The 23620-nt window shown below is 53.0% G+C and overlaps 6 protein-coding genes across 6 annotated transcripts; 2 read left to right on the forward strand and 4 right to left on the reverse strand.

Moving 5' to 3' along the window:
• Positions 1-2: 2 nt before the first annotated feature.
• On the reverse strand, positions 3-3735 carry PHACADRAFT_125313 (uncharacterized protein). Its single transcript, XM_007398151.1, has 6 exons — positions 3206-3735; positions 2417-2857; positions 1833-2357; positions 1392-1781; positions 1069-1340; positions 3-1010 (listed from the first exon to the last, which is right to left on the reverse strand). Exons 1-6 carry the CDS (start codon positions 3275-3277, stop codon positions 692-694), a joined length of 2019 nt encoding a protein of 672 aa, XP_007398213.1. The 5' UTR covers positions 3278-3735; the 3' UTR covers positions 3-691.
• A 254-nt stretch (positions 3736-3989) lies between these two features.
• On the forward strand, positions 3990-5177 carry PHACADRAFT_98646 (uncharacterized protein; the record flags this gene model as incomplete). Its single annotated transcript, XM_007398152.1, has 2 exons — positions 3990-4545; positions 4600-5177. The coding sequence occupies 2 exons, from the start codon at positions 3990-3992 to the stop codon at positions 5175-5177; spliced, it is 1134 nt and encodes a 377-aa protein (XP_007398214.1).
• A 168-nt stretch (positions 5178-5345) lies between these two features.
• Positions 5346-8167, reverse strand: PHACADRAFT_163851 (uncharacterized protein; the record flags this gene model as incomplete). The annotated part of the gene is made up of 13 exons (XM_007398153.1): positions 5346-5596; positions 5648-5785; positions 5828-6048; positions 6098-6295; positions 6352-6783; positions 6835-6916; positions 6968-7123; positions 7182-7231; positions 7293-7404; positions 7455-7766; positions 7800-7804; positions 7839-7961; positions 8019-8167. 13 exons carry the CDS (start codon positions 8165-8167, stop codon positions 5346-5348), a joined length of 2229 nt encoding a protein of 742 aa, XP_007398215.1.
• Positions 8168-10548: 2381 nt separating this feature from the next.
• PHACADRAFT_211217 (uncharacterized protein) lies at positions 10549-15157 on the reverse strand. Its single transcript, XM_007398154.1, has 18 exons — positions 15008-15157; positions 14776-14952; positions 14606-14720; positions 14397-14551; positions 14299-14345; positions 13910-14101; positions 13797-13871; positions 13720-13746; positions 13318-13667; positions 13232-13263; positions 12812-13169; positions 12621-12745; positions 12502-12563; positions 12162-12446; positions 11764-12110; positions 11287-11711; positions 11168-11233; positions 10549-11117 (listed from the first exon to the last, which is right to left on the reverse strand). The coding sequence occupies exons 1-18, from the start codon at positions 15117-15119 to the stop codon at positions 10708-10710; spliced, it is 3360 nt and encodes a 1119-aa protein (XP_007398216.1). The 5' UTR covers positions 15120-15157; the 3' UTR covers positions 10549-10707.
• A 753-nt stretch (positions 15158-15910) lies between these two features.
• On the forward strand, positions 15911-16890 carry PHACADRAFT_99614 (uncharacterized protein; the record flags this gene model as incomplete). Its single annotated transcript, XM_007398155.1, has 4 exons — positions 15911-15966; positions 16017-16116; positions 16168-16389; positions 16444-16890. The coding sequence occupies 4 exons, from the start codon at positions 15911-15913 to the stop codon at positions 16888-16890; spliced, it is 825 nt and encodes a 274-aa protein (XP_007398217.1).
• Positions 16891-16987: 97 nt separating this feature from the next.
• On the reverse strand, positions 16988-23592 carry PHACADRAFT_98717 (uncharacterized protein; the record flags this gene model as incomplete). Its single annotated transcript, XM_007398156.1, has 7 exons — positions 16988-17262; positions 17319-17472; positions 17524-17646; positions 17728-19150; positions 19198-22601; positions 22654-22943; positions 23001-23592. The coding sequence occupies 7 exons, from the start codon at positions 23590-23592 to the stop codon at positions 16988-16990; spliced, it is 6261 nt and encodes a 2086-aa protein (XP_007398218.1).
• Between the last annotated feature and the right edge of the window lie 28 nt (positions 23593-23620).

The raw sequence follows: 23620 nt of genomic DNA on the forward strand, positions 1-23620 counted from the left end.
GCAGGCAGTTGCCATCGCGGATCGCTTCAGACTCTCAAGGTCACTGCTCCATCGCACTCGTTCGACATATTACAGAGAGTAAACAGAGACTCATTCAGACAGATATGCCGTGTGGTATGTACATGCAGTATTAGCGCAATTCGATGTATCAACCCTATAGTACCGGTATCAGGAGCAGGAGGCAGGCTTCAGAACACAGGTATTCAACAGCAATGAACGTAAAAGCCGATCGCTAATGTTTTGCATCACGACACGCGACCAAAACTCGGAGGAAGTCGCGGGTAAACGGGAGGACAGTAAGTTATGGCACGTTGGAAGCAGAATATAAAAGGGGGAGCATATGTGTCGGGAGAAGCGAAGTGAATAAATGAGAGTGACAACCAATAGCCCAAAAGTCCGCGCACAGGAAGGGGTGTGTGTGCGATACCGTACTCGTACGGCCGAACCAGTGAAGGTCAACGCACGAGTGCGGCGCGGTGTGTGCGGAACCGGGGCCGGCTGCTCCACCCACTTGGATGTTGTGAGGTTTTCGGGTAGGGAAACAGGGAATTCCATCGTCGTAAGCTGGGAGCACAAGATAATGGGGGTAGCGAGGAGAGAGACAGCAGATTAAGACGCTCGAAGGGTATCGAATGAACGTAGAGTACGAATAAGCGAGTCAGGCGACTCTACGATTGTTCGTGCAGCCGATTTAGTTAGAGGGATCGGCGTTCACGGCATCGAGAACGCTGCTGTCCATGGGCTCCTGCTTCTCCTCGCCGAGTGTGATGGCGTCCGACTTGATGAGCGCGAATGCTTCGGGGTCGTGCTCAACCGCACTCATGGGCGTCGCCATGGTACCACCACTCGCGGAGCGGCGCATGCCGCCCTGCGGGCCAGAGCGCGGGGGGTTCGCGCACCGGTCCTTGCCGTGGGCGATCCGCAGATTAGCGTAGTCCGGCTTGTTCTTCACTCCATCGATAGCCTTGATGGCGTTCGAGATATTTGTAAAGTTAACGAACGCGCAGTTCCTGTGACAACGAGATGGTCAGATTTTGATGTCTTAAATGCAGAACAATGGAGACACACTTCTCCTTGAGGAAATTGACCAGCTCAATTTCACCATACTCGCCGAAGTCTCGCTTCAGCTTTTCATCGTTGAATGTATCGAAGTCTTCGATGTTGCCAACGTAGACGTTCCGTGTCGCACCCGAATGAACTGCAAGCGCTAACGCCGGCGGGAGCGGACCAGAGTTCTTGCCCCAACCAATCTTCAACCTGCGGTTGTTGAGCGTGAGACCCTGATACGACGCGACTTGGAAGAAGGTGAGTGCGGCTGCGGGGTCGATGAAGGTAACGAACTGTATTGAAAATAAGTACACTTCTCTGACACTATACAAGATTAGACGTACCGCAATGTGCTTGTCCTGCATGTAGCGAAGGCTCTGAAGGACACCGCCACGAATAGCGTTGCAAAGGTCTTCGGTCGTCGTCTCAGGGTGAATGTTACCAAGGTAAACAGTACGGTTCAGGCTGGTAGCGCCGGCCATACCCTGCAGACCATCAGGCGAGAAAGGCAAGTAGGGAGTAAGCGGAGACGCTCCGGTAAGACCGAAGCCGCCGTGGTTCGTGTTGATGGGAGTCAAGGCTGCGGCAGACTGAGCAACCAGCGATTGCGCAGCTGCTGCCTGGGCTGCCTGAGCGGCGGCTTGCTGAGACTTCGGGATGTATGCGCAGCGGTCCTTGCCGTAGTTAACTCGCTTGCCTTGCCATGCTGGCTCGGTAGGGAGGGTGTTTACAACCTATGCACAACGTCAGATGTTTACACGAATAACAAGATGGGTCCAACCAACCTTAGTAGCGGTAGAGATGCTCAAAAAGTGGACGAAACCAATGTTCTTGTCGCGGACAATCTTCACTTGGTCGATAAGACCAAAGCGGCTAAGGTCGTCACGAAGCATCTCCTCGGTGACGTTCTCGTCTAATCCGCCCAGATACACATTGCGACTCGCATTGCTTTGCTGGATAGCAAGGGCAACAGCGCTTGGAACGGCGGAGGGTTTGCCCCAGCCGATCTTGAGCTCTTGAGCGTGTAGAGACAGCTTCTTGATCAAGGCATCGGCGTGGAAAGCCGCAGCGGTAGCTCCATCAAGGAAGGACAAGAAGACACACGACTTCTCGGGAAGGACTCGGATAGACTCGAGCGGGCCGAAGTGAACGAGGTTCAGAAGCTCGTCTACGGAGGCAGTTGCGGGAAGGTTACCGACGTAAACTGTGCGTCCGGTGACATTGTTATGCGCTCCCATAGCAGCCGAAAGAGCTGCCGGAGAATAAGGCGAGGTAGCGGGCGACGGAATTGCTAGCGATGGCAGGCGTTGCTGGTTGAACTCCTGCCACAATTAGGTGCATATAGCCAGAGATAAAGCGACGCACTCACCTGGGAAAAGTTGCCCATCTGGTTACCATATGGGAATCCGTTTAGGACACCCATTGGGGACATGCCCATAGCGAGCATATTATATCCACCAAACCCGCCATACGAACCACCATTAGCGCCAGCCGGTGTCTGTTGCGTCTGGGGTGTGAAGGGGCCCGCGGTGTTCGGGCTCATCTGCGACTGCATACCATTGGATCCTGTCACGGTGTTAATGCTGAGCGAGGGTGTGGCGTAAAGAGGGCTGCCAGTGAAACCGCTTGAGGGCGAAGAGGTGCTGTAGCCAGCCTGAGAGAGGCTCGCCTGGGGACCATAGCCGTAATTAGCGAACGCATCGCGGGCCGCATTGTTGTTGCTAAGGCCGTTGAGGCCGTTGGAGCCGAAGGAGGTAGGGGACCAACGAGCCTTCTTGGCATCCGGACCACCGACGCTATCCATTGACCGCTGAGAGGAAGAATTAGCATTGGCATACGATAAGCACGAGCAGGCAGGGATTGTTATTTCATGCGGTGAAGATAGTGGACAATGTGGACGCTCTACGCGAGCACACGAGACCCATGCTCGTCGCCATCGACACGCGGCCTCGCTTTTTCAGGGGGGCGAGAACAATGTCGCGTCTGCCCGCTCATGAAGTCGCGCCGACGCCGGTATGCCCGAATTGGTCGTGTGTCACTGCACAGTTTTTTCTAGGCGAGTACGCCAACCATGACTGGTCCCTCCCCTCGCACTCACTCCAAGGGCGTAGTCTACGTGTCCGCCGGCTCGCCGTCGCTAGGGAAATTGAGGACTCACCTTCATCATTTCGAGATCAAAACCTGCAAACGGAGGGTATTGAGCAAACGCTGTTTGCGAATCGTCCATCATTGCGCGTGCGACGAGGGGTGGAGGTGTTCGGGTGCAAGTGGGTGGAGCAGGGGCAACGGCGGGAACGTATGATGAGAAGAAAGGCAGAAATCAAGTTAGATGATGCAAACAAATGAGCGGGAGCAGGTGGGGAGTGGTAGCAAAGGAATGTGTGAGTTGGTTCGAAGAAACGAGACGCACGGAGAGAGAAGGTGCGAGGATTTATAGAGATAGATTATTTAAATGTGAAAATATCTCTTGAACTGCCCTCGCAACGAAGCAAAAGACCGCACTCGCGAACGCAAAGCGAAACCCTTGAAACTGAACGTCGGGCGCGATGTACACGAAGGCGGAGGCAGCGTCGACCCTGCAGAAAGCAAAGACCGAGGTCGGGAAGGCCGAAGGCAAGAGGAAGAGAGAGAGATGAGAGGACAGAGAGACCAGAACAGATCCAGGAAACAACAGCTCAAACAGCAACGCTGATGACAATTTCCCACACACGGACCACGCCCCGAGGGGGAAAGACCCCGGCCACTTCCCCTCGTTTCAGCTGTGAGAGACTGTGCACTACCCTAGACACAAAGCGACGCAAAAATATCGCGTATTGTGGTCTTTGTATGCCACAGTAGTCCCTCCTGTACGACAGTCGCCCCGACGTACTTGCCCAAGGTGATCCCGGTCTCGGGGTCTGCCCTACATCCCTTTGATCTCTGCGAGGTAATCGTTGTAATTCATGCTCGCCACAATCCTTCCTGTTCTCTTATTGATGTTCGGTCTTTGGGGGCCACCAAAGCTATGGCACACGATACGAGACATGATTCAGGGTCCCAAGAAACACCACGGCTATTTTTCTCTCGAGCAGGCGACTTACTCTTACGCTCAATACCGCTCGATGGCCCTCGCCGAAGTCAATGACATGCACAGGTCCTATGTTAAGCTGTCCAGGACCCACAAACGCATTGGGTACGACCTCGGCTACCCCGCCAAGCTCCGCAGGCTCGAGGAACTAACGATTCTTAACGCCCTCGTCACCCTGAACATCGCACATCTCGCACTCAGTGAGCGTCCTGGGCTCGCTGAGACCAACAGCGGTGACCTTGGCCGCGTCCGGGAGACCCTCAAACACTTTGTACGCGATTGGAGCTCCGAGGGCGCGAAAGAACGCGGTACGACCCTCGAGCCTATCCTTGATGCACTTTGCCTCGTGTCGCCCGAACGCCGCGCTGGCATGCGCGTCCTTGTGCCCGGCGCAGGTCTCGGCCGGCTTGTCTGGGAGATCTCACAGCTTGGTACGCCGTCGTTTTGAACCGTGCCATTTCCGTTTCAGTGATCATCGGTTTCAGGCTATGACACGACGGCCAACGAGCTGTCGTCCTTCATGACGCTCGCGTTCCGCTTCCTGCTGTCTCCGTCGACAACGCAGAGAGCGGAACAGCACACGATATATCCGTACGCGTACTGGTTCTCGCATCAGCGGAGCAGCGAGTCGCTCTTCCGCCCCGTGTCCTTCCCCGACACCGTCCCCCGCCTTGGCGACCGCCTGCACCTTGTCGAGGGCGATTTCCTGACCCACAGCAGAAACTACGACATCATCGTCACCCTCTTCTTCATCGACACGTCACTCAACGTAATATCAACGCTGGAGCATATTTACGAGCTCCTCCTCCCCGGGGGCACGTGGATCAATCTGGGCCCGCTTCTCTGGCCTGGCGGTGCGCAAGCACGCGTCGAACTCAGTCTGGACGAGATACTGCAGCTCGCTAAGATGATTGGCTTCGAGATCGAGGGTGAAGATGGTGGAACAATCGAGGCGGATGCACTCCGAACACGGTCTGTTCGGTGCGAGTATACAGGCGACAGACATGCGATGATGAAGTACATGTATGACTCAGAGTTCTGGGTCGCGCGCAAACCAAAATGACTTTCCGAGATCTACACTTCTATTACTATACATGCGTATACGCAATGGCTATTCCCTGGCCGGCCAAGCCCATCGGACTACTTAGCACTCGGCTTCAACACTCCTCTTGACCTGCGGTGCGCTCGCTAAAATACAAGTTAGATGAAAACACGCGCAGCCCTCAACACATCACATCCACGTCTCCATCAGCTCTCTCTTCGCGGAGTCGAGCCGCTCCAATCGCTTCTGCAGCTCCTCACGACGTGCAACGACCTGCGGGGGCTCCCGCAAGAAGTCTTTGCACCGCTCGTAGCCGTCTGCACCGGTGATGCCGAGCCCCTGCAGTAGCGCGCTCTCGAGTCCGCGATCGCGGGCGAGGCCGAGCACAAGCTCATGGTCAATGGCATTCGGGATGTTGTCGACAAAGCGCTTGTAAGCGACTAACAATACGAGCGATTAGGCGCGGGCTGGCAGAGAAGCAGAGAGCCCACCTTGAAAGTACGCGCGTACGGTGGCCATGATATGCAGTGCGGGCTCGTATGGGTCTGAGGGCAGCAGCTTTGGGAGATCAGTCGCCTTGGCCGAGATGTTAATCTCCTTCAGACCGGACAAAATCTTCGTCGTACTTTCTGCAAAGTCAGGTAGAAGCGACTTCCTTGAGCTTGGGCTGCTACTGGACAGTGCACCAGAATCGTAAGCCGTGAGGCTTTGTATGAGCGAGTCATGCGTGTTGGCGTGCCTGCAACCTTTGTAATGTGCAAGAAACTTGTCACGGTAGTCGGTATAGTAGTGGTCATTGAGGGTACGTGGCCGTCTCTCAAGGTTAAGCAGCCAAGAGATACCGTATCGCGTCTCCTCGCCACAATTTTTCAGGTAATCAGCCACGAGGAGACTGGAACAACGGTTGGTCACGCGTTGCAGAGAGTTAAAGAGGCACGTACCTGACGTGAGAGTGCAAGCCGCCCTGGGAGAACTTCCCGAAGTGCTTCTCCGTCAAGGCCTTTACGCGTTGTAGTAGACACTGGTATACCGCCTGATACAGCTTCTCCGCGGGGAATTGCCATTTGTTGATGATAGAAGCGATATACTCATTCGCGACGATAAATGGATAGTGATCCGGTAGTTCTCTTGTTATAGCCCTGAAGAGATATTGTTAAGGACCAGCTACAGTCTGGAGGAAAGTGTGAACCCTTACTGGTTAGCCCGCTGCATGACCTCATCAATATAGATCGGACGCTGGTCGCTGAGGCCCACCATCTCCTTGTCTTCCTCGTTAGCGAGGAATGCAAGACTTTTGGAGCGCTCTTCACTCGAGTCCCCGGTCTTCTTGCCGTACAGAATCTTGGCGAAGTCTGTTGTGCCTGGCACAGGAGGCAGTGTGGCTCTAAATCCGGGAGCAGTTGAGCGAATGGCTCTCTTGAAAGCAGCGTGATGAGAACGAATCTGTTGCAGGAGGCCGTCCTCGTTCGGCGTCCCCTCCAAGCAGATAGCAAGATCCCGCGCAAAACCAGCCAGAAGATGAACAATCTCAGTAAAAGCATCCTGGGATGGCGCCTTTGGAAGCAAATATAAATTTTCTTCCGTCTTCTGGATGAGTTTCTGCAGCTCGTCCTGGAGCTCGGGGAGCCTAACGGAAGTTCAGAATCACGAACTGTCACAGTAGAGGGCGGTTACAAACCTTTTCGCAATGAGGCTTGACAGAAGGCTACTCAGCCGCTCCGTGAGGTTCACCGTACCCAACCGCTGCTGATAAGCATAGTCTAGGGTGGATCATAGAGATGTAGAGAAGAAGTAATCGTGCTCGCTCGCACGCGCCTCTTCCCAGGTGATACCCTTTTGCAGGGCAATCGTGTCCGGTTGCTTGACGCTAAACCAACCATTTTCGAGGGTTTTGAAATCGTTGCGGATGAAACGAAGCCAACTTTCCTCTTCACCGGCTGGAATGCGATCTGGCTTAGTGAGGACACCTTAAGAGAAAACATTAGCATCGATGGCCGAAAGTAGCACTGAATAACAAGTACGCGCCTATTGTTCGCTTGCCGTCGGGATCATACTTTTGGGCTAAGTCGAAGCCCCTTTGATTTTCCCAGTCGTTTGTAAGATATAGTAATCAAATAACATCAGCATACCATGTACGGGCACTGACATTCACATGCAACAGCTACCAAGATGATGCAGCTAGGTCGGTCGATGTATGAAACGACTAAATTCTCGATGATCTTCTTGTCTGTCCCAGAAGCGATCATGCCTTCAAAGCAATAAGTCGTGGGTCGAAGAGGCTATGTTACAGTATCTCACCAGGAAGGTCACAGAACGACAGATCAGCGACATCGCGGCCACTTATCTGCAAAGAGATACAATTGCTAGAGAACATGATCTCTCTAAATGCGGGATCTTCGTCTGGGCCCTCGAGGAACTGAGTGGACGGCGTGCTAGGGTTCAAAATTGCGCGTTGGGCGCGGCGAATTCGTTCTTCCACGTGAGACTTGTCCTTGATAATGCCTCCGAACTGCTCATTGCGAGCCTGCCCGAGAGTTTGGCCGCGCTCGTCGGCAGTGAAGCGCAACGATACAATGCAGTGCCAGGGATCATCGATGATGACAGCCGACACTCGGTTGGGCACCTAGCAATCTACATTCACACCTTCGCTTGTCTCCTGAACTGAATGCATATCGGACTTACCGCGTGCAAGTACCGCTGGCACGAGGGAGCTTTATCCCTGAAATGAACTCAATGAGCGAAGACTTCCCCGCACTTTGTGAGCCGATGACGGATATCAGAGGCAGATCTACGTCAGCTTGAACTCTGCACAACACGACATTAGCTGCCAATTTTCACAGTACCGCTAAGCAGAGTCCCCACCCAGTAGCGTGAAGTCTGTTGATCAAGTCAAGCATCTTACGGCGAGCAGAAGAATAGCGAGCATCGGACAGTCCGACAGTTCCGCCAGGCGTGGCTGCGCTGGAAGAGCTACCGGACGTGTCGGACGTTTCTGAGCTTTCGAGGGACATGCTGAATGCTCCGCAGGAGACAGGGGTGCGTCGAGTATCCATTTACCTGTCGGAGTCCAGAGCGGACGAGAATCAACTGCCCGCTTGCATATTTGGCTATTGTGATGGCTCAAACTTCCAATAGCCGAGGATATTCATGACAATAGAGTGTGAGAGTGCAGAAAATCATGTTGAGCAGATGACCTGAGTTGGAAGAGGGACGAAGGGAGTAAATGTTTAGACTACATGTAGCTTTTGCTCGGGCTTTGGCAATCAGCGCTCGGGATGGTCCGAGCGGACTTTAAAAATTAGAAGCACAGCGGATACCAAAGCCGGCTGTGCGCGCACCACATTGCACACAGACGAACGCGCAGTACTGTGGTTCCTAACACATCATGTAGATTGTATACATCATAGGCGCAGTGGATGTGCAAAGACTGGGGCTCGATGGCTTCAAGCACTTGGGCTAAACGTTCAATAATGGCTCCTCAGTCTGCCCTCTCTGCATCGCCAGATAGCGCTTTCTTCTCTACAGCAAGCTGGAAATGACTGGTAAGCAGCGATAGCATGATATTCACCTCAAGAAGATGCTCATATAGTCACTGGTTACGCTCCTCGACCGTGTTCAGCCTTTCCTCTTGAGAAGACCCTTTCCGGTGTCCCTGGCACGATGCAGCCAGGCTCATGATCGGGACGCTTTGCCAGAGAACCACAAGATGCTCCCGATAATTTTGCGCGCCCTGCAGGGTGTTTCTCGAGTACGGCTGGGTTTTCTTGCTATCTGGTGATAAGCATCTCGCAGTCTTGTCGTTCTGGAGATTGCAAGTACTTTTCACGCACGCACGTTCGCCCTTCGCAGCACTTGTCAGTTAACTCACCACTAGAGGACAGACAAGTTGCCCCACAATATAGCTATGTCCAGGCCTATGTAGACCGAGACTAGCTCTGCACATATATGTATCGTGCACGTAGACTTCGCCCATGTTCCAATGTTTAAACTAATTTATCGCACATGGGAGAAGGGCACGTTCCTTACCCCCTCTATATTGCCGGACGATGCCTCCTTCTCTCCTCATCCCGCTCTTGGTGGATACACGTGTGATTAGATAACATGGTAAGTGGTTTTTAGGCGAATACAGTATGATTTAAACCTTACAGAAGTCGAAAGCGACATTCACGAAGGCCCCGCGGATCCCGAAGGGCGCCCACTGCATTGACAGGTGGTCATCCTGCTCTTCAACGATCTCGGGAAGCCCATCTGGAGGCTCTGTCTCATCCCGCATATTCGACGATCACAAGGAAGCAAACGCTGCAGTGCACATCACTCGCAATATTGACACGCTAACACCCCAAGATTCCGAATAAACTTACAGGGTGCTTCATGCTGCTCACGGAAGAGCTGTGCAGACATTGCAATCGCATGATGATGCGTTGACACACGCCCGAGCCCTGGAAGCACTGCCTAAAATAATATGAGGAAGCATAGAGGAAATAGGGGAGGAATCTGGAGGCGTGCGAGCACTCGGGATGGCGGTACGAGGCAGCTAAGGGATAGGCCAAGTGTTGGCCGAAGGTGCGCGAACGATGAGGGATAAGGTGCGACAAGGTATGCGAAATGCGAAGGTAGTAAATTAGAGCACGAAGCCATGGTCGGCAGGCAAGTGGGGGTGGGTCAAGTGAGGGAGGGCACGGGGCTGCGGGGACGGAGGGACACAGTCATCGCATGTCTGATTGCTTGCCTTTTGACTATGAGTACGGGGGTGTATATACAACAGGCCTAAGAAAATTTACAAAATACCTAGAAAATCTCACAGCGTGCCACGTCAACATCGGAGGAACATTCATGAGGCCAAGCTTTGCATCCGACGCAAGCGACGCTATGGTCTATGCTAGCAGACACGTTGCGCGATGAGAGGCGGCAGTTCGCGCACTAATAGCACACTTTCATCTTTTGGCGAATGCACTCCGGGACGGAGCGTAGTCATCGTGGCGTGCGGTGTCTGGCGTGACGAATACGGACTTACCAGACGTAGTGCGGAGTGGCGCTTATGTGAAAATGTACATGTAGAGCCTGGTGTGGCGCATTTGCATCAATGCTTAACTACTGAAGTAGACCGTGGCTAGCGCACTGAGTAATACCCATCAATGTCTGCCAGGTCGCTGAGACTAATGATGGAGGAAGTGACTACACGGCGGCGGGAAGGCAGGGAAGACTTGGCGTCAATGCGGGAAGGCAGGGAAGACTTGGCGTCAATAATTTATTGACGCCAAGTCTTCCCTGCCTTCCCGCCGCCGTGTAGTCACTTCCTCCATCATTATAATTTATTTGTCTATCAGGATGGGCCCCCGAACGCACGCATACTGGCATACGGGATAGCGCTTCTCGACATTTAACGAGCCTTTATAACCCTATATGGGGCACAGAATACAAGCGTTGGAAGAGAGGCCTGGGAAGTCAGCTAGAGACATATTGAATAACCGCGACTCAAAGCAAGCACGCTCGCAGAACAGTCTGATAAGTGAATGGGTGGAGAAACATGTGCGAAAAGAACAACTACGTTTCAAGAGTCGAGCGCGCCTTCTGCTGTATCCCGTTCCACTTCACCAGCCTCCCGATCAGGAGCCTTCATCTCCGAGGGAATCGCAAGCTGGAAGTGATTGGATATCGTAGCAAGCATGGTCCTCATTTCGGAGAGGAGATCCTCCGCCCGTTGGGTGCGCTCCTCAACCACTCTCAATTTGTCCTTTAGAGATGGCTTTGAGCCTCCGGGATCCTCAGACGCATCGTCATTCCCGACGGACACAGCTCCCGGAGACTTCTGCCAAAATATCATCGTATGGTTCCATTCGTGCGAAGCGCCCCCAACGCGACGCTTTTGCTGTGCTTTTGGTCCATCTTGCCAGCCAGTGGTCAAGGTGTCACGATCCTTGTCGTCTTGCAAGTTGCAGTCTTCGCATACATATATTCCTCCTACTCAATAAGCGTCAGGTGACAACAGAATAGAGGATATGAACACGTACCCCAGCAGTCGAAGCAGTACCAGTATGGTTTTTGGACCACCCGCTTGCACCGAGCACACACCTTGCCTAAAGATATCATCAGATAAGAGGCTAGCCCTAATTCGCAACGGGAGACTGACGTTTCGTACGCTTACCAGCACTCGCGTCGTTGCCGCCGTCTTCGCTACTAATGTCAGAGGTCATCGACGGTGCACCAGCACCTACATATCTCTCCGCGAACTCGTTGCCAGAGTCCTCTATATCGCCCTTGTCATCGCTATCTTCCTCTCCGCTCTCAGAGTTCATTTCTACAATACCCTCCAGTTCCAGCGTCATAAACGACTTCATCCACCGTTTCTGTACATATCGCCGGAACTGTAAAAGGCGATGAGACCTCCTGTGCTGCTGGCCGTGAGTTTCGTCTCGGAACTCCAGCCCCGTGCAGCCGATGCACAAGTCCACAGAGTCGTCAACATTTTTTTGGGCGAAGGCCCACTTGCAGCAGTCGATGCAGATGACTCTGGACCGGCGTATCGGGAATTTGCCACAGTAGTCGCAGCTCGCACTAATGAGAGCTCCGGATTTAAAGCCAAAAAAATCAAGACCAAAGGACATACCGGTGCACCATGCTACTTCTCCTCAGGAAATATGCGAGCGACTTGTAAAAGCAGACATCGGCCTTGTTGAGAGCCAACTCGAGGTCACGAAGCTCTTCCTCCTCGTAAATGGAAAGGATCGTAAGGAGAGTGTAGTCCCGTTCCTTCACCCAGTAAGAATCCATCAAGCGGGAGTATAGTTCAATATACCGCCGCCGGAGATCTCGACGAGCCTGAAAATGTTCCCAACGGATCCGCTTTGCCGCAGTCTTGACAATATGCATAACGGCGTTTCGGGCGAAACGCCAGAGGGCTTGAGGCTCGCGGACACCAGAAAAATGTTCGGGTGGTCGAAAAAGTGGGAGGAGCTATGGCTAACGTAAATCCAGAGTGAATATGTGATACCCATGGTACAGTACCGAGTGAGCTATATTGCTCGTTAGTATGTCCGCCGGCTGCATGAACAACTTCGCTGCGTCCTGAGTCGTGACGGCTGGTACTTCATAGCACTGGAGGTTCACCACTTCCACTGGCTCCTTGGCATATCGGAGTATTATTTTCCCAGAGGGTGTAGCCGCGTCCGCAGCATCGGCCTTCGTACCATTGCTGTAGCCACTGATAATCGGCGGGTATTCGTGCTCAGGGTTGTATTTCTGGCAATAGTCGCAGAGCTCCCACTCGGAATAGTAAGCGAGATAGAAATACTAGGGGAATCCAGTCAGTTAAAGGTGCATATTTCGATTGCAATGATGTCTGTACCAGTCCGGATGCAAATTTTTTCAAGGTATCTTTCTCGGGAAGGTCGTTGACTAGGCAAATGTCTAGGGCCACAACATCAGTAAAGCGACTCTTCATGCATATATCTTCGATAGTCTCACCTTTCTTGATGGTGTCAATTCGATCCACGGCTGCCTGGGTTAACTGGGTACAAGAATTCGCCATGTAATGCAATTCATGTTCGTGAAGAGGAACCTTGCAGGCAAGCTCGACTATCTGCCGGGATCTTGATACCAGAAGATACAGTATCGGCAGCAAGTGATAAGCGCAGCTATCAACAGAGGCTACGCACAGATAAGAGGGTACAATCCTCACCTGCTCGAGACGATCAGAACCGAGTAGTAATGCCACGGTGTTCGGAGCATCCAGATAGTAACCGATCTTCTCCAGAAAATATCTTAACTGTTGCTCTTTCTCGAATACGTAGTCTTCAAGCTTGTCGAATTGTGTGTACTCGCCCGTGACTTCGCAGGCTAGCGCGTATGCACCAGCAAGGATCCTATGCAGGCCATTGTCGGGGTAAGTCAGGCGATTGATGAAAATGTCGACAAGGGCGTGATTGCAGGGGAGCACGGAATTCTGTGACTGCAAGATACTGCGCAATATCTGCCGAACCTGAACGTAGTAGTAGGCGGTAGAAAGCGCTTGACCTACACACACATCAAGGATTAGCGCATTCGGTCGTAGAAATCTAAATTTGAAGGATACGCACCGATAGTCCAATATGTCATCCAATGAGGTACGCTTTTCATGAGAGTAAGTGCCGCATCAATCAGAAGCATAGCGCGCCTAACGGACCTCCATTTCTCCGGACGATCCCCGGTGAACGTGTTGATCTCTTTCACTGTCACCCAGGAAGAAAAATCTCGATCCAACATTTCAAGCAGAGGGTTAAGTCTGAGCATGTTGATATACCTGAGCGTCCATCCATCCTCTAAGGAGAATACACGGGCCTTCTTGCCAGGTAGTAATTTTCTATCCGCCTGTCTCACTGTGGTCCCGGCGGATGCTGATCGAGGTCGGACTCCCGAAGTCACGAGAACAAGCGCAGCATCCTCATCTCCCGCTTGCAGAGATTCATAGATCTCCGCGTAGTATTCCCGCAGAACCTTCACGAGAGGACGCGATTCGGCGCAGCGCTTCCACCCCTAGATAAATTAGTCATGCGGGCAAAGCGAGTCGCCCTCTAGGAAAACACACCATCTCGGACCATACTTTCCAGACACCCTAAGCGAGGATGTTAGCTGTGAAGTCAGAGAGAGTACATCGTAGCATACCGGATCTTTAATGTTGTCTTGAGGACCACCAAGGATGCGGCTGATCACGCGGTCGCCATCTCGTTGAACGATACCCTGTATTTCGTCACACAGCCCCCCCCCCCCTCCAGGACTTTGAACTTGGCAAGAGATGCTCCATTCAACTGCATTAGGATGCTGTCCAGGCTACTCTTGAGGTCTCGCTTGATCTCTGCCTTGAAAGCTGCCCTCGTTTCTTGATCTTTAGAAGGAGTTGCCGCTGGCGCTTCGGTAACGGCGAAATCCTTGATCAGTTCATCTGCGAGTTCGTCTTCGACGATGCCTGACTGTGGACCTTTAGGAAAGCGTATCAGCAGCGCTGCGTAGACCTGCTACTCTGCGGGGTCCCGCAAGTTCTCGAAGAATAAGAGCAAGCTGTCCACTTTGTCATTCAGAGGTGGGTCATTGTCTGTTGCACGTCACGGCTGATATAAAGTTAGGTGGCATCGCGAAGTTTATTCTTCAGGTCATAGAACGTGCCGACAAAATCTTGGAGCTTCTGCGCCCAGCCAAGACTTTTCGCGGCACGAACTGAAAAGTAACGTGAGTGGCAAAGCTGTAGGCGGCGAGAAAAAGACTGACCGACGACGTGGCGATTCTGAAAGCTGTCGCACTCAGTCACATACTGCTTTATGGCATCCGTTATCTTCTCAATGATCTTCTTGAGGTGTTGATGGATAAGGTCATGGGCGGTGGCACGGTCAGTGTCATGTTTCCGAGGTAAGCAGGTCTCCAAACTCCATTCAAATAAGCGTGTCGTTCGGCCGCAAAAACTGACAAACGGCACGTACCATGTAAGTTCATTCATGGTCTCCATCATCGCGACCCTAAGGATGTCAACCTTCCGATCATTTTGTCGACGAGTGATTTCGAATTGAATGGCAGCCTTGAAGGCGACTACTGCGGCTGCATTTATCGTTAGAGCTTAGAACGCGATAAAGCGTGTAGTAACAAAAGATACATTTGATAGCGGGGTGTAAGTCCGATATCATGTCCAACGTTTTTTCCAAAAGATTGTAGCGTCGCTCCCAGGCCTGTAGGGTGGGCTGCAGGGCTTGCCAAGTCTCTTTGGCAACATCGGGTAAGCCACCCGTTACCAGCTCGATTGAAGGGTTGGACACCTTATCGAATGCGTTGCCTGCACGTCTTGAGTTGTCGTAAACAGGTGAATCACATAGATTGAAACTACTGACCGACGCCATCGAGACCCTTTTCGAGTTTGGTCTTCTTTGTGGCCCCGGCAGTAACCAAGGTCTTCCGTGCGTCAGCTAACGTTTTATGGACTGAAGTGTGTCCGGAAGCCATGCTGAAAGCAACAATGCGGGGGTGTGTAGCGTCCGTGGACAGCAGGGGGAATGCGCGCAGAGACTGGCAGCAGCTTCTATTTGTCCGAGTAGCTCATATACTCAGCACAGCAGTGGTGTCACGGGGTATTTGATAGAGCCAGCGTATCGCTTCGCGCTAGGCCCGCGTATCAAGAAGTTCAGCACCACTGTCCCTGTGCTGTACCTTGAAATGCGTGCTGTTTTGGGACGTATCTGTATCTGCTCGCCACACATATTAAAGCTAAAGTCAAACATGTCTTGCCTCATTGGCTGATGTTACCTCCTATGAACCTAACTGTCAGCCTGCGAGAGTGATGGATATCAGCGCACAGCTCTCGCGGCACTTAGTAGTCACGTTCGGCGCCTGCACGAGAACTTCTGTGCAGTGTTCACCGATTTTCGAAATTATTGCCTGTCTTTCTCTGTGCATCTGGCTTCGAGGGCACTATAGAGAACATGGTAACGAGAGAACACAGGTTACACCGATGAACGTATGCCCGGCGACGGTTCCGAATATTGACTAATATTACCGGAGTGCTGTTCAAAGCTCAAGAGTTCACGTTCAGCGTCCAGATGCCAGATGTTCAAGCTCCAAGGTCCAAGAGCGACACACGCAGATAAGGTGTGCAAGGACGCGGTACTCACGTGGGCTGTTGACGAGGATTGGGAGAAACATTGTGAACGAGTGGACTTGCCAAATAAATCTTATATCGCTTACGTCAGCAGGAGCCCACCTGGCCTACTCTCAGCAGATATTCGATCCACCACAGCATGGATCCATTTGAAGTTCGTATGCAATTCTTGACGCTGCTTAGACGGTTAAATGCGTATGTCTCTTTGATAAAAATCGTACAGAAGATTCTGAAGCACTGAACAGCTCTCAGCAGTCAATCCAGAAGGTGGTCGGATACGCCTTGAAGTACTTCTCGAAATGTGGGGAGGACCTCTGGGATTGCATAGTCGAGGAGTCTCAGAAGGTGCGTAGTGTCGATCTCGTGGCTAATACTGTGTTGATCGCGTAAGAGCAGGGGTCAATAAACAACCGAATCAACATCCTCTACTTCCTGGACTCTTTATGCGAGGCGTCCCTCCTCGTGAAATCACAACACGGACCCGTCCGACAAGAAGGACATGCGTCAGCGTTCAATTCGCTCTACGTGGACTATGTCTCGCGGGACTTGGGAAAGATCGTAGAGTCTGTAGTACCAGAAGGACGACAAGGTCTGCCGAATCTGATGAGTACAAAGCAGGTGCGTTCGCGCCATTCATCTCTTGTGTCTTCCCGACTCATGTTGGTTTTTTAGATATTGGAAAGCTGGAGAAGCAAGCGTGTAGTTGACCCGCAAAAAGTCGACGATGTCATGTCGTTCCTGGAAAACAGGAAAGCGTCGCTCGAGGACCTAGCAGACACACGGCCGTCAAATCCCCTCCCGAAACAAGAAATCTTCAAGCGCATCGAAGAAGACCGCGAACGACACAAACGATTGCGAGAGCGTCGCTGGGTCCAGCCCGTTGCGCACAATCCGCACTCACACCTGCCACCGCAGCTGGCGTCTTTCCTACCGCTAACGGACGATGGGGACGGTGAGGAAGAGCTGACGCTTGACATCGAGTTCGAGAACGACTGGGAGACGACGAGCGACTGGAACGAAGACGACGACGAGGCAGCGCAGGAGGAGAATGCTCTCTGCTTCCCGGACCTGAGCTCGATGCCGAACGACGACGGCGAGCAGCCGATGGACTTGTCATGACCCGCATAATGCGCTCGGGAATATGCTACAGTGGTATATCGTAATGAAATGGTTCTATGCTACATAATGTCGACAGATGGTCCCGGGTGACGAAGGTCTACTCGTCCCTGCGCCTTTTGAACTTGCCTCGCCCCTCGGCGAAGGTGCTGTTTTTGCGTTTCCGGCTCTCCTTCTTTGCCACGTTCCTCTGCGCTTTCTTCTTCGACGCCAACGCTGGACTTTTTGCTGCCTGGACTGCACGCGCTGTCCTGCGTTCCCGACGCACACCCAGGATGTTCTGCCTGATGCGGCCATAGATCTCCGCGAACTTGGTTGTGCCGACCTTGTTTTGCACAAGCTCCTGAAGCTCGACCGCAGTGGTCTTAAGTTCATCTGCAACGCAAAAGAGGTTTAGCATACGCGAAGACACTCGAAGGAACGGTACTGACCCATGTGCGAATCGCGGATAGTGTCGTCTTCGGCGATGCGGTAGACAGGCGAAAGGATATGCACCAGGAACTTCTCCACTTGCGACGGCTCCATGAAAGAGGCCATTGCAGCAAACCAGCGAAGAACAGATATAGGCTGATGGTACCAGTTGTCCTGCGGAAGGAGTTAGCATACGTCAGCTTGCGAGACCCAGCCATGACCTACCGGGCTGGAGGATTTGTTTCTCCTCGCGATGTGCGCGGATCTGGCTTGGAAGGATAGCTTAGAGAAGAGCCACGACAGTGGACGTCTCGTCGAAGACTCTTTCTCCTGTTCCTCCTCTCCATCCTGTTCTTCCTGTCCCTCCTCTCCATCCTGTTCTTCCTGTCCCTCCTCTTCATCCTCTCCATCCTTCCCATCATCATCCACGTCTTCTGCAGGCAAGGTCGCCTCATACATGGCGAAGCACTTGCTAACGTAGAACAAGTTCTTGACAATCTGCAGGCTGAGCGCAGCGTCGAGATGCTCGCTTCGGAGCTGCAAGCACAGTTTCCGAGCGACCTCCTCCATGCCAGCAAGAGACAACGGCGAGCTGTCACTGAGGTCCCCACGGGGTGATGCAGCGGGTACAGCGGAAAACAGGACGCCGAGCAGACGGCATGCAGCCGTACGCACCCAGGCGTGAGGGAACAAGAGCAGCTTGGCAATACCCGGCCAAGCGACTTCGTCCAACTGGGGCACAAGATCGGTGAGCACGCGCAGGAGCTTCGACAGCGCGTTGAGCGCCTGGTAGGGGATTTGCCATTCGATGTCAACGTCCATGGCAGCGTTGTCGTCTTCCTGCTCGAACAGCTCGCACGTCGAGTCGAGAATGGAGTTGAGGTCTTCGAGGATAGCTCTGGCGTACTGCGCGACGTCTCCCCGCAAATGCTCGATCAGAATGCTGTAGATCTGTGAAGAAACTCTAGCAAGCTGTGGCTGTGCACGCTGTGAGGCCCAAGTATGGACGTGTGTCATGACGACGCGTCGCTGGACTTCGTCCAGGCGAACAAAGAGATTTTTCACCAGCTCCGAAGCCATCTCTCTGCACTTCGAGGACTCGTCATTGGCGATCACGAGGACCAAGGCGACGAACAGAAGGTCGGAGTACTCGCGAATGAGGGCAGGGTCGAACTTCGCGAGAATCGCGCTGAGGAGCTCCATGACCGATTTCCGACCGCTCTCGTACACGTATGACAGGTTCTTCGCCAGGAATGTCATGTGGTTGCGGAGACGGCCTTTGCCTTGGGGATAATCCAGGAGGAATTGAAGAAGGATGGCACGGCACTGCTCCTGGACAGAAGGCGACTGACCAGCAACCATAATCTCCGAGACGCGGTCCATGAGATCGTAAATCTCGGGTACGACGAACTTGCGGGCGACAATAGCCTTCAGCATAATGAACACCGCAGCCTGACGGCTGGGCTCTTCTAGATCAGGCGAAAGCAGCTCAAGTAGGAAGACGAGGTCCTTCTCCTTGATTTGCGCCGCAGATTGTTCCCGAAGGATGGCGGCCAGGGACTTGAACGCAATCTGCACAAGTTCAGCCTCGGTCGATCCAGTCTGCTTGATGACCTGTAGAATCTGGCGAATGAAGACAGGAAGAGACTTGACAATCGATTTCAGAGGGCATCTGACGATCGCAGCGGTGGCCTTTAAGCCGGAGACGACCACCTGCATGTGATTCGAATAGAGCGTGTTGCCGATGACAGAGAGCATGGGCTCCAGACGAGCGATGACCGCAGGGTCTTTGAAATCGAAACGGCTCCTCCGATAGGCAGTGTTGAACAACTCGAGACCCAAAATGACGAACCTGAGCATAAATCAGAAAATGCCGCTTTCAGCTAGGAAACAACATACCTGAACGAGTTGTTCGCATAATGGTCGGCCTGCGCAGTCAAATGCTTCTTCATTTCTGTTAGCGCGTCGCCCTTCGTCTTTTCATTCGCAGGAATCGCCTTGGGCGTTTGCTTGAGGAATTTCGCGTTTTGGCTAATGAGCGTGTGGCAAAGGACGAGGAGGTCCTTAGACGTCAAGTGCTGGTTGATATTGAGACCACCCGCAATCCTACGCAGGAGATCCTCGATTTGCTGCATGACTTTGAGCGTTTCGGTCTGCTGAAGAATGTTGCGCACGGGAACCAGCAGGCTACTGATTTTCGGAGGAGTGACATGCTTAGCGACAAGAGCGAATGAGTCTAGGCCTTTGGATGCAGACCCGCGTACTTCGCGCATTTTGGTCTTGAAATCCTTGGACTGGACATCCTTGCCCGATTCGCCGAAGATGACTTCTGCAGAGACGTGGGCGATGTCGTTAACGCAATCATCTAGATTGGAGAAGGTCGTGGCGTGGTCTCCAGAAGTGACGTGGATCAACAGGGCATGTGCGACGTACGCCAGAATGTGTAGGTGGGGTCCTCGCAGAAGAGCCGTCCTGAGCTCGCGCAAGATGAGGGGAAGGTACGATGGCCCCAAGATTATCGCGATCTTGCACAGCGTCTCGCGCGCTAGGTCTCTCGTGTCCTGCGACTTGCTTCGGAACACCTGGCTAAGGACCGTCAGAAGACGAGAGATCTGGGTCTCTCGAGCCACCAGGGGAAGGTGCATGGCGACTTGAACAACACCGATCGCAATTGGAATTCGAAGACTGTCCTCAGTCTCGTCACGTTTCTCCAGATGCGAGATGAGGTTGGGCAGAAGACGCGAGCTGACGATCTCGGCGATATGGGCCTGCTTCTTCGCAGTGTCTGATCGCTCTGCGGGTAGCTCTTCCTCTCCTTCCTCTGACACGGCTTGTTCTTCTCCCTCATCGCTCGAGACCATAACGTCCATGGGAAAGTGGAAGTTGTCTAGGAGCGCAACAAGAGTGCGGACATAAACGCGCTCTGAGACATCCTTGTTGCGCGAGAGTCGAAGGTATTGTTGGATGAGTGTGTAGTAGGCACCCCACTGAAGCTGTCTCGCCATCTTTCCTGTTGTTATGATGGCCTCTGTCACGAGGTGGTGATCCACAGAGCTCCCGTCGACGATGAAGTTACCGACAAGAGGTATAAAGATATCGGTAAGGGTCGAGCTACGAAGTGCGCCTTCAATACATAACTCTGCGAGACGGCGCAATGCCCTGGTGCGCCTATGAAGCTGGACATGCAAGATGTTGTTGAATATGTTAGCCTCCTCGTCACCGTTCGCGAGCAGGACACGCATCTCCCGCAACGAGGAGAGACGCTCGCACTTCTTCGCCGCGTAGGAGATGATCCCTAGAATCTCTGCGCGGACGAGCTCATTCTTCGAACGCAGACTGTTCTTGAGTCCGGGGTAGAGCGTATTATTGAATGTTGCCTCGTAGTCGCCCCCAATTTCTTCGACGCGGTCCAGGAAGCGCTTCATGGCATGCGAGGCGTTGGTTCTCACTGTCAGCTCCTCGGGCTCCTGAACGAAGTTGAGCATGTTGAAGAGGATCGGAAGCCATTCTTTCGCTGTCAGTGTTGCATGCCTTTTCTCATTCAGCTCCACGAAGGCCTCGATTCGCCTGCCGAAGTCAGGCTCCTCCATACGCTTCGTCGACCATGCATTGAGGGAGTCCAAAAGTTCGGCAAGGGAGTACAAAGAAGAATCGATCTCGGCGAACTTGCGGAATGTCAGCACCAGAGAGATGCGAGCCGGCCGCGAGCGTAAATTTTGGAAGAGGAATGATAGCAATGCATACGTCCTCGTATATGTCACACTTGCAGAATCTTTCAGATCGACAACGACGGGGAAAAGGCTCTTCACGATGTTGACCATATCGACCTTGACCTTCTCGGGGACTAACTTCGTCGGCCTGCGGAGGACGGGAGTGAAAACGTTGAGTAAGAGCGACGCTTGTCTTGAGTCTGCCATGTACGGAGCCAGCGAAGACAAGATGGTAATTTGCCTGCGACCGATATGATCTGTCATGGACACCGCCGCTTTCGTGCGTTCCATGAGAACCGCGAAGTTCGTCAGGAGGAGTTCGACATGGGGCTTGAAAATGGCGTTCAGAAAATCCTCATCTATCTCCGAGTGACCGAGCAGGTGCTCGACGATGTCCAGGACCCGGGAAACGACGGTAGGTTTCACATTGGTAGCAATCAGACAGTCATAGATCTTTGGGAGGGTACGCTCGTCATAATCAACCAGGAAGCGGGCAGTATCCCGTTTGAGGGACCACGCATGGAAGAGCTCCAGAAGCGCAGAAGGCGCCTGTGTATTTTCGGTGTCCAAAGCATCGAGACGTGGAGAGATGAATGTCTTGAACGCCTCCTTGACATACGTGCTGAAGTCGAAAGTCATAGGTAGGCGGAAGAAATCGGTGAACCGCTTGATGCCAGCCTGCCGGACGGCACGAATCGCACGAGCAGAACCTGGGCCTTCTTGGTCGGCATCTTGGTCGACATCTTGGTCATCATCTGCGCTCACGTCTTCGTCTTGCTCCTGCACGTCTTCTGCAGCCGTGGAACCGAGACGACCTTGAGCGAAGCCCACGAGATCGAGGAGGGTCGCCAAAAGGATAGGCCACCTGTTGATCAAGCGGGTGCCAAGGTTCTTGGTGACGTCACCCAGCAGCGTTAGGAAACCAACAAGCTTCTTGCTTGATACACCGTCCGCCAAAGGCTTAGTCATGTATTCCCCACCGTCGCTGACCTCACGACTTTCGTTGATGGGCTTGAGCATAAGATCAACAAGAGTGTATAGCTCTTCATCGCGGCATCCTGCGAGAGCAGCCAGGACGGCCGCACGGCGATCACCACCTCTACCGCGCCCGCGCCGCTCGAGTATAACACCGAAGAGTAATCGGATAATGGTATCAATTACCTCTGGACGTTCGACATCCTTGATATCAGCGATGCTCAGCTGTGTCAGCTCGTCGCGCCATCGGGTGTCATCAAGCAGCGCATAAAGGGAGTCCTGGTGCGCAATGAAGGCAGGGGACTTGTACGTGAGGATGCACGACACTGCAAGTTTCTGCAGCTGGCGATCTGGGTGTGAGAGGAGGATGGTGTACATTGCGTATAACCCTTCGGTCGAATGGAGAGCCTTCGGGTTGGCAAACTTCGAGAATAAGGTGAGCCAAGCGCTAAGCTTATGGCGAGCAAGCTTGGTAGGTACGTCCGGCGGAGCAAGGGAGAGGAAGTGGGGAACCAGATCCTTGTTGTGCCTCTCAGCGAGGGAGGAGCAGGCACAGAGCGCATTCAGGAGCTGGAGCTCGTAGTTTCCCTGATCGAAACGTTCTTCTACAACTTGAGCCTGCAGAGACATCAGTGGTTGTATCGCTAAATTGAACCGCTGCAGGGCTGACCTGTACGATGATAATTTTTGCAGCATTACCATGAAGTCGCTTGGCTACGCTTGACCGCAACTTGTGTGCACTAGGATCCCTCCAGGACCGCTCTTGCTCAAAAATTGTGTCCTGATCGCTATCATCCACAGACATCCAGGCAGGGGAGGGCTCCGAGAGCTGGTTCAATGATGCAGCTTTCAGTTGCTCGAACAGCAGGTTCCAGGTCAAATCACCAAACCGTTCCGCTATCGCAGCGAGGGCTTCGGAGGTAGGAACCCAGAGTGGACGTAGGTTGACCTTGAGTTGTGCTGAAAGATGCGGTTAGCGACCTGGCTATCGAAAGAAAATATGTGCCCCTAGCCCACCTATTAGCCACCTGACAGCAATCTCGGCACCGATCTCGTCGCCGTCCTTGAGGATGTGACTCAACCGTCCTATTCTCATGACACGTTCGCGAATGCCGTGCACGTCAATGCTGACTTCCTCCGCCTGTAAGCACTTCTTCAAGACTTCGGCAGAAGCTCCCACGTTCAAAACGCGCGAATTAAGCAGATGAAGCATCGACAGCCTGAGCAGGCGAGAATGCGAGAGGAGCGATGTCCGCAGATAGTCGTAAACTGTCTCGGATGAGATTCGCTCTGCAGGTCCTTGTGTCGCTTGAATAATCGACACAAGTCCATGGAGGGCGTATCCTGACCAGCTCCACTTCTTCACAATTTCCGTTGTCCAAGTATTAATGTCAACCTGACTACGCCATTCGGTCGGATTCCGGCGAGCCAGACATGATAAGCAGGAACCGATGACCCACGACGAGTTCGTGCCCCGTTCAACGTATTCGTCATGTGGGTTTTCCGCGGCAACTGTAGTGTTGACAATAATAGCCAGTAGAGGTCCTAGAGAGGGTAGTATGTCGGATAGGGAGATAGCGTGATGAAGAATAAGAACCTGCACAACCATGTCAGCGTACATATCCAGGTGTAGAAAA

The sequence above is a fragment of the Phanerochaete carnosa genome (genome assembly GCF_000300595.1).
Source record: "Phanerochaete carnosa HHB-10118-sp unplaced genomic scaffold PHACAscaffold_7, whole genome shotgun sequence".
NCBI lineage: Eukaryota > Fungi > Basidiomycota > Agaricomycetes > Polyporales > Phanerochaetaceae > Phanerochaete > Phanerochaete carnosa.

Excerpts from the sequence above, each read along its gene's own strand:
- PHACADRAFT_125313 (XM_007398151.1), bottom strand. The coding sequence starts at position 3,277 with ATGATGGACGATTCGCAAACAGCGTTTGCTCAATACCCTCCGTTTGCA. Across the intron at positions 2,358-2,416 it reads AGATGGGCAACTTTTCCCAG|CAACGCCTGCCATCGCTAGC; the intron begins GTGAGTGCGTCG and ends GAGTTCAACCAG. Across the intron at positions 1,341-1,391 it reads TGCAGGACAAGCACATTGCG|TTCGTTACCTTCATCGACCC; the intron begins GTACGTCTAATC and ends TTTTCAATACAG.
- PHACADRAFT_211217 (XM_007398154.1), bottom strand. The coding sequence starts at position 15,119 with ATGGCTTCCGGACACACTTCAGTCCATAAAACGTTAGCTGACGCACGG. Across the intron at positions 14,721-14,775 it reads CTTACACCCCGCTATCAAAT|CCGCAGTAGTCGCCTTCAAG; the intron begins GTATCTTTTGTT and ends CGATAAATGCAG. Across the intron at positions 11,234-11,286 it reads TGCTGGTAAGCGTACGAAAC|GCAAGGTGTGTGCTCGGTGC; the intron begins GTCAGTCTCCCG and ends TGATATCTTTAG.